Below are 9,801 nucleotides of genomic sequence, written 5' to 3'. Positions count from 1 at the left end.
ACGATCTCTAAATGATTGACATTATATCAGATATTTCTTACGTAAGTCGTTAGGTATTAGGTAATAATATAGGTAGGTATCAAGTGTTGATAAAGTATAATATAGGTAGGCATTCCATGGATGTTATCTATAACTACCGAAAGTGAATAATTGAAATACTTAACTTTGAAAAATTAATTGTCCGTCAGTTATTCATTGCAATGTAGGATAGTGTATACGCACTGCATCCGAACCCAAGGCTGAGTTCTATAGAGCGTATACTTTGACTTAGGCTCAAACTTACGTTTCAATTGAAACGAGACAGATCTAGCCCGAAATAACGCTGTCTCATTTTAACGTTGTCTAAGAAAAGTCAAAATGCGCTATAAAGATCTCAACCCGAGAATTTTCGAGCCGTAGTATAGGTAACACCTGCTATTTGTATTTAGAACCGAATTTCGTTTTCCGAAGCTGAGATCCGATCTTCTGAGAATATCTTCAATTCGGAGCATTATTCACGGACTGAATCAACCTTATTAAAAAGATAGAGTATTATAACGTAGACATCCGCTAAGTAAGAATTTTTGAAAATTCAACCACTAAGGAGGTAAAATAGGGATTCGAAATTTGAGTAGTCAACGCGGACGAAGTCATCAAGTCACGCGGATTACGGACGCGAAATCGCGGGCATAAGCTAGTTGTAATTAATATAAGTACCAACTCCTCCATTTGGTCGGATTCAAAATCGCTGTATCCGACTTTTGGGACACCCCAAACTAACCAGCTTGTTGGAAAGTCTGGAGAACCGCAGATATGTAAGCTCCCTTTGTGTGTTCTGTCACCTTTATGACGCGGAGTGTTCTGAGGTACCTACAGAACCCTAAAAAAGGATCCACGTGACTAAAGCTAAAGTCACTAAAAATTGTTCTTCACCAAACAAGCGGGGCATTAAGTATTCATGCTCTGTCGGGCCAATGAATTGTTATTTTTATATGCTACTAGATGATGCCCGCGACTTCGTCCGCGTGGATTTAGGTTTTTAAAAAAATCCCGTGGGGAAGTCTTTGATTTTCTGGGATAAAAAGTAGTACCTATGTCCTTCTCCGGGATGCAAGCTATCTCTGTACTTACCAAATTTCGTCAAAATCGGTTGAATGGATGGCCCGTGAAAAGCTAGCAGACAGACAGACTTTCGCATTTATAATATTAGTATGGATTTACAGCCCTTTTGTGAAAAAACAGAAATCCTTTATTGGCACGCTCTATGGAGCATCCCCTTTATTTTGTTGATTGATGGGGTTTCAAATTTATGGCACAGCTTAAAACCGAGCCAATTTGCCGCTGACGAGGAGTTTCGTAGCAGACTTGGGGCGACCTCGGTAATAATTCTTGCTTATTTATCATTAGATTAATTAATAAGTTAAGAACTCGATAGCGGAAGGGTAAAGGCTGGTGTACGCTGGAGCGACAACATGCGACAAATGCTACAACGATCAACTACTGAGTACAGGTCTCCTCTCAGAATGAGATGGATTAATATAGTCTGCACACATCTTTGAGAACATTATGGAGAACTCTCAGGAACGTAGGTTTACTCACAGTGCTTTCCTTCATCATTATTTAAAGCAAGTGATAGGTAAGTGTTTAATTGCTTGAAAGGCACATATCGAAAAGTTAGGGGTGCGTGCCCGGAATCGAACCCCCGACTGTGCGAATAGGCCATCCGCTCACTTTCACACATAATATTACTTTATATTAAAAAGAATCACTACCCATATCTTCTCTTCTATATATATATAAAAGGAAAAGGTGACTGACTGACTGACTGACTGACTGACTGATCTATCAACGCACAGCTCAAACTACTGGACGGATCGGGCTGAAATTCGGCATGCAGATAGCTATTATGACGTAGGCATCCGCTAAGAAAGGATTTTTGAAAATTCAACTCCTAAGGGGGTGAAATAGGGGTTTGAAATTTTGTAGTCCACGCGGACGAAGTCGCGAGCATAAGCTAGTTTAATTATAAACTAGCGGATGCCCGAGGACTTGGCGAGTGAGATAGGCTACTTTTATCCCGGAAATTCAAACAGAAATTCAAAACCCGCAGCAAATTAAAAAACCTAAATCCACGCAAATGAATTCGCGGGCATCAGCTAGCAGTAAATAAATAAAAAAATAGTAAATAGTAGATAAAAAGTATTAGTTTCTTGAGGATGGATTAACAGATAACAGTAGGTTTAACCTTAATTATTACAAATCTTTGGCAATACACAATGTAAGTACGCTTTAATAGTAGAAATCCCGTGATCGATCAACTTCAGAATGATTAATTCATCATGATTACCGAGTACATTAACGCAGAAACAAGAAATGTCTACGTAAATAAAGGATGATTTATGCTAGACCGTGCCGAGCGAGAGCCGTGCCACGTCGAGATACGTCCGACGCGCAGACGATCCACGGATTGCAGTTTTGTATGAAGAAACGTTACACGGACGAGGCTCAGATGACTCGGACACAGCGCGGTCTGATGTGAAAATCATAAAAAATCCCAATCTGGTGCCTCGGACGCGGCATGGCTCGGGCCCGGCATGGTGAAGCATAAAATCATCCCTATAAGACTGGGGGCACACGATGCGTTGCGGCACCGCACCGCACTGATTTCACCGTATCAGCGAGGACACGAGCAGCGTTAGACAGTATGTTAATAAAAACAACTGAGCTTTGCCGCTCCGACGCGACGTCGCAACGCATTCACCCCTCCCCCCCTCGTCTCGGTGGTTGCGGTCCGGTGCGGTGCCGGAGCGCATCGTGTGACATGCCACAGATATTTCTATGTAAGACGACGCAGCGACACCGCTCCGGCGCCGCACCGCCGCCGCAACGCATCGTGTGTCCCCGCTCTTACGGCGATTACGCACTGCACTTCCTTCATCCGAAGAGCAACAGCGTTTTGTCCTGGCTCATCGCTGATGTTTGTAGATAGAGCCTAGTGGAATAAATACACAAAGAGTAATCTAGGCAATTTTTTAATCCAGAAAAACCAAAGGTTCCTTACGGGAATTGTATATCTAAGCTCATGCGAAGTCGCGAGCAATGTCAAAGTCAAAGTCGAGTCATTTATTCAAATTGGAAGGTGGCAAATTATGATGCAGCCTAAGATGGAGCGTGCTTGCCTAGAAGATGCCTATTCACTCTTGACTTGAAGGTAAGGTAAGGTATTATAATTGGAGGGGAAAACTGATGCTCGAAGGGTGTTCAAAATCTTAGCGGTTCAGAAATGAAAAGGCAAATCGCTCTATTCAAATATTGTAGTGGTGATAATAAATTAGGTTAACTTTTAAGGCTACTAGGGTTCCAAACGCTTCCAGCTCTGAGAAGAGCTCTCAGCTTAATAGCCAGTAAGACAAATAAGTAGGTACCTAAAGGTGTTTAAATATTGAACATTCTGCTAATTCGTACTAATTAAACTTTTCGGCATAATCAATTTGTCTCATTACGCTCCCTAATTCTAGGCTAAGTCGTTTCGTTTTAATTAAAGGAGGGTGCCACTGCTAAAATTAATTTATCAAAGTAGGTAAGTACCCATTCACTTAATAAATCCATAGGTACATACTTGTATTTACAAATGGAAAGTGTTTGTTGGTCGGTCCTTTTTAGGATGGGTTCCCAAAGAGTCACACTCAAACATGTCACAGTGTCACTCGTTGGGTATTCATCGAAATTTTTCTCCCATCGAGTTACACTGTTACCAGTTGCAACCTTTTTATCCATTAGAATTCCCAAAGAGTCACACTGTTAGTCTAGTGTGACTCGATGGGAATAAAGAGGGCTCCGTACCCGAAGGGTGCCTACAGGATCTTATTACAATATCTTTGCTGAGTAATTGCCTCATGCACTTGTAAGGTACAAAAGGTGATAGGTAAATATTCTATGCTATTATATGAGATACTAGATCATACCCGCGACTTCATCCGCGTGGATTTATGTTTTTTAAAAATCCCATGGGAACTCTTTTATTTTCCGGGATAAAAAGTAGCCTATGTCCTTCCCCGGGATGTAAGCTAAATCTGTACCATTCAACCAACCACCTCTGATTAATCAAAATTCGTTAAACTGTTGGGCCGTGAAAAGCTAGCAGACAGACACACTTTCCCATTTATAATATTAGTATGGATAACGAGGTTAAATTATGTATGTGGATATTAAATCAATCATCAATACTTATAATAAAACTGTAACAGGTCAAATTCTGTACATTGAAGATATTTTGAAATTTTTTTTTTGAGGGCACTCTATAATCGATACTGAACACAAAACTGTAATTTTTTTTTTTGTCTGTCTATCTGTCTATCTGTCTGTCTGTCTGTCTGTCTGTCTGTCTGTCTGTCTGTCTGTCTGTCTATCTGTCTGTCTGTATCACGGCCGCGCATCACGCTGAAACTACTGAATGGATTCCAATGAAACTTGGTACGATTTGAGGTCATACTATGAGGAAGAATATAGGATACTTTTATCCCGAAATTCAGCATGGTTCCCGTAGGAGAGGGGATGAAAGTTAAAATGTATACTGAGTTGTAATTCATTAACGCGTAGTCCGATTTCATTCATTCTTTTTTTGTTAGAAAGGGGATATTTTAAAAATTGTTCCGTAAATATTTCAAGGTAATCGGTTTTTAACCGACTGTCAAAAATGAGGTGGTTCTTTTTTCTACATCGATTTTTTCGAGGTTTCTGGACCGATTTGCAAATTTTTTTTTTAAATCAACAAAAAAAGTTTTCGTGGTGGTTACATAAAAAATTCTGGATTCAACTCCTTAATCCTGATGCTGCAGGGTTACTCCCCGCCTGAGTTATCAAGATTCAGGAACTGTTCATAGTGAATTCATATTGTAGGTACCAAGCAACGACTTTATTCTCACTTCAAGTCTCAACTCCTCAACCCTGATGATGTAGGGTACAGCACTCCTAAACTATAATGTTTCAGGAACTGCGGATGATGCAAAATTATTTTAGGTACCAAGCATAGGCTACATCCTGATGCTGCAAGGTACTGAAGTCCTAAATCGTGGGGATTTTAGAATTTCTGATAGTGAATTGATATTTTAAAAAAAATTAAAAAATTTGAATCGACTGTTAGGCGGAACGAAGTTCGCAGGGTCAGCTAGTTATTAAATAATTTGATTAAATTATTTATTAAACTTAAACCTAAATTTAAAAAAAAAACATTAATTAAAACTAAAATAAATTAAATTAAATCTAAAACCACATCGAGACCACCGCAGCGAGGCAAATTGTACCCAAGATGCTGGCAGCATTACCACTTTAGATTAACTAACTAATTATTTGTCCAAGGTAGCTGCCAGCTCTCGGGTCCCCAGTTGACAAAAATCCTCAAAGCCAGTTATTTTCTGTGTCCATTTTTCCTTGCACAAAATTATTTATTTGATTTAAAAATTTGTCTTTTTACAAATTGTGCCGGGGACCCTGAAGTAAGTTATTCTCACAGTTTTATCGTAAAACTGTGTTATTAATTATTATTATTCAGGTTTCATAATGAAGTAATTATTATAGGTGGGTAATTTTAGAATATTATCTATAATATTATATACTTAGGTACCTACTTGTTTTCAGTTCAAGTTCTGAACGTGCCATGACCACTTTAATTCCGATATACCTAGGGAGTGAGTTATTATAATCCTTACAATATTATAATCTTTTTGGAATAACCTAAACTGGTATGTACTTAGTAGCTGAAGATTTTTGCGATACTTTTTGAATTTTTAACGTTCCGGATTTTTTTCTCGGCTGATCGGCTTGCCTAACGATATTTTTTGTAAGTATTGGCTATAATATTTTGCGCGTGGGAAATTTCGTAGTTTTGTAGGATTTTGAATATAGGATTTCTTCTTTAATTCATTCATATCATTTATTATTCATGCATTTCAATATTGATTATAATATTATAAACTATTAAACAAATTTTTTTTATAAATACAATGTTGAAACCCCGAAGGGGCACAGCAATTTTAGCAAATTTATGGTTATGGAAAAATAAAGAGTTCCCACGGGATTTTTAAAAACCTAAATCCACGCGGACGAAGTCGCGGGCATCATGTAGTATTTAGGTAAGCGACTGCTACTTAAAAGTTGAATGTAACAAAACAATACAAATCCGTGGTATTCAATTCCCATTAATCAATTTTTTTATTTTTCAGACGTATCGTGGTCATTTCGATAAAGGTATCATATTATCTGTACATTTTTAACAAACCTGCCGTGATTGTATCGAATACTGATGAATGATTTCACCAGATTGCAAGCGGAATACCTTGTGTTAACACGTACGTATAAGGAACAACTTGTTATTCCTGTACCTTTTAACAATTAGTGTCTAGATATTATAATGTTGTGATTCATTCGTTCGGTAGCTTCAGGACATGAAACCCGTTTTTAAACCGTAAACAATGACAGTGGATAATCATCTAGAGTCTGCGACAGATGAAATGATGGCGAAGGAAAACAAGCCAAAACAATCCAAAGGGCTCCGCCTTTGGTGGGGAAATAACTGGAGAGGTATCCTTTCTGAACTGGTATCCACATTTTTATTGCTATTCCTTGGATGTATGGGTTGTATACCAATAGACGGTTTTCCGAAAAATCCCCCTTTGTATGGTGCTCTTGGATTTGGGTTAATAGTGCTCATCAACATTCAGACATTTGGAGGTATATCTGGTGCGTATATGAACCCTGCAGTGACATTAGCAGCTGTTATCTGGGGTAACATGTCTATAGCTGTCGGACTTGCGTACTTTGTTGTACAATGCTTGGGTGCTGTCATCGGGTTTGGAGCTCTTATGGGAATGTCGCCAATAGATTTATATACAGATGGTGTTTGTACAACCCAACCTCATGAAAAGCATAATATATACCAAGCTTTGGGTATTGAAATATTTTTGACGGCATCCCTAGTGTTCATTAACTGCAATTTATGGGATCCAGTTAATGCGGATACAGATGGATCCAATCCAATTAAATTGGGTCTAACTGTCGTTGGTCTGTCGATAGTAGGAGGCCCTTTGACTGGCGCTAGCATGAATCCAGCGAGATCATTTGCACCAGCAGTTTGGACCAACACTTGGAACGGACATTGGATATATTGGGTGGGACCTTTTGTTGGATCAGTGTTGGCCGTAGTATTTTACAAATATATTTGGTTGAAAGTGGAAAAAGTTAAATCGCCTGAAGTGCTTCCTTGGACTGAGACTAATAATGGTGAGGCATAGACAATATTTACTTAATACTCGGCCTCGAATAATGCAAATTATAGATGTTTAGGTATTCGATAATGTTTTGTACAGTTCTCAAAAATATTGTGACAGTGGAATCATCTCTGTTTTTTGTATCTGAACAAATAATACTTACTTAATATGAACTTGGCATTATTGAGGCATTAAAAATACATTCCAGTAGCGATACTTTAGTCGAATAGTTTGTAAATATTATATTAAGTAAGTATAACAATCATTTCTAAAATGATTTGTAAATAGTATTATGATTAACCTATGAATAAGTACCTATGGTCAACCAAATACTTGCTCGACGAGCATGCTTCTTAATATTATTAGCTTTATCAAGCTCATTAAAATGTATTTACTTATGTTTATAAATTGATTTAATTGTTAAGCACATTATTGGTTATTAAATACTCCTACTGTCATTTATAATTTTTCATGATAGTGTTTTTACCTACACTTCCAGAAAATCCATACTTAATATTATAAATGCGAAAGTGTGACTGTCTGTCTGCTAGCTTTTCACGGCCCATCCGTTTAACCGATTTTGATTAAATTTGCTACAGAGATAGCCTGCATCCCGGGGAAGGACATAGGATACTTTTGATCCCGGAAAATTAAAGAGTTCCCACGGTATTTTTAATACCTAAATCCATGCGGACGAAGTCGCGGGCATCATCTAGTTTCAAAATACTTTTATATAGGTACATACAAAATACATAAAACGAGAGATTTATAATACACGATTATAACAAAATAAGTTGTCTTGACACCACGAGTGATACTATTTTATAAATTTCCAATTTTTAGGGTTCCGTACCTCAAAAGGAAAAACGGAACCCTTATAGGATCACTTTGTTGTGTGTCTGTCTATCAAGAAACCTACTGGGTACTTCCCGTTGACCTAGAATCATGAAATTTGGCAGGTAGGTAGATCTTATAGCTGACATTTAGGGAAAAATCTGAAAAACGTGAATTAAGGCTTAGATCACACAAAAAAAATTAAATTGTGGTCATGAACTAATAATTAGTATTTTCAACTTTCGAAGTGAGTGACTGAATCAAGTGGGGTATCATATTTTCATATGATACCCTACTTGATTCAGTCACTCACAGTTAGAATGTACAGGTACCTGTACATTCTAAAACAGATTTTTATTTATTTTTATGCATCATAGTTTTCGAATTATCGTGCAAAATGTCGAAAAAATACGACTGTAGTACGGAACCCTCATTGCGCGAGCCTGACTCGCACTTGGCCGGTTTTTTAATATAAATTTATTATCAAAAGACACTTTTAACTTTTAGTGGTTTAATTAATTAACATCAAACCAGACGTAATGAAAATTGTAGACTTGCTATTTCCATAATGACAATTGTTTTTGTGTCAGTGATAAAAATATCATAATTATTATTTTTACATGTTCGTAAAAAATACGCTAGAGTAAATTATATATTACTAGATGATGCCCGTGACTCATCTGCGTGGATTTAGGGTTTTAAAAAATCATGTAGGAACTCTTAGATTTTCCGGGATAAAAAGTAGCCTATGTCCTTCCCTGGGATATAAGCTAACCCTGTACGAAAGAATCAAAATCGGTTAAACTGTTGGGCCGTGAAAATCCAGCAGACAGACAAACAGACAGGCACACTTTCGCATTTATAATATTAGTATGGAGTATGGATTTTGATTTTAAACAGTATTTTTAAGTTATTATTTGACAGTCACATCTCGTAATACAAATCTGACCTCGCGGGTTTTGCAAAAGGTTATAATATTGCATTCTTTTTCCTTCATCCTAACTGGGAAAACCATTATTGTGAATCCTCTTCCTTGTATCAGTTTTTCGTTTATAATGACAATGCAACTTTTGGCTGCCTGAGTTCAAATTTTATGTGTAAAACTAGCTTATGCTCGTGACTTCGTCCGCGTGTATTACACAAAATTCAAACCCCTATTTCATCCCCTTAGGGATTGAATTTTCAAAAATATTTTCTTAGCGGATGCCTACGTCATAATAGCTATCTGCATGCCAAATTTCAGCCCGGTCCGTCGAGTAGTTTGAGATGTGCGTTGATAGATTAGTCAGTCAGTCAGTGAGCCTATCCTTTTATATATTTAGATTAACTAAACTTAATGCTCAAGTGGAAGAAGTGCCGGGATAATCAACTCTTAGTTATAAATAAAATACATATGTATAATGTGGGGCACAATTTAAGATATAAACGCTTTTTTTTTCTTCTAAAAGGAGTTTTATTAAAATTTGTCAACTTTACAAAAATTGACTTTTATTTATATTTCGGATTTCATGCAACTACTGGCACAGGTGGACTAGAAGCGCGTTGCGGATGCTTCGCTAAGGGTCTCGAGGCAAGGGGTGCGTGCCAGCCAGGTAACCTCCCAGTGTGCCTGGGTGCTGCTGGTCCCTTTTGGATATGTCCGAGGGGAAGAGCAGTATTCGGGCCGATATGCACCGATAACATTTATTATTATTTATTATTATACCATAACATGGCTAACAAT

General features: G+C 37.6%; 2 protein-coding genes across 2 annotated transcripts in view; both read left to right on the top strand.

The window, feature by feature from the left end:
• LOC117985277 (terpene synthase-like) overlaps window positions 1-9,801 on the top strand; it is a 383,491-nt gene that overhangs the window by 297,980 nt on the left and 75,710 nt on the right. The window lies entirely within an intron of this gene.
• Window positions 5,710-8,211, top strand: LOC117985454 (aquaporin-like). The gene is made up of 2 exons (XM_034972183.2): window positions 5,710-5,818; window positions 6,201-8,211. Exon 2 carries the CDS (start codon window positions 6,450-6,452, stop codon window positions 7,266-7,268), a length of 819 nt encoding a protein of 272 aa, XP_034828074.1. The 5' UTR covers window positions 5,710-5,818; window positions 6,201-6,449; the 3' UTR covers window positions 7,269-8,211.

Source organism: Maniola hyperantus, chromosome 9, assembly GCF_902806685.2.
Source record: "Maniola hyperantus chromosome 9, iAphHyp1.2, whole genome shotgun sequence".
Taxonomy (NCBI): domain Eukaryota; kingdom Metazoa; phylum Arthropoda; class Insecta; order Lepidoptera; family Nymphalidae; genus Maniola; species Maniola hyperantus.
The sequence above is the reverse complement of the archived record's forward strand: the minus strand, read 5'-3'. Positions and strand labels throughout refer to the sequence as shown.

What these genes read in the sequence shown, in the direction of transcription:
- LOC117985454 (XM_034972183.2), top strand. Translation starts at nt 6,450, where the DNA reads ATGACAGTGGATAATCATCTAGAGTCTGCGACAGATGAAATGATGGCG.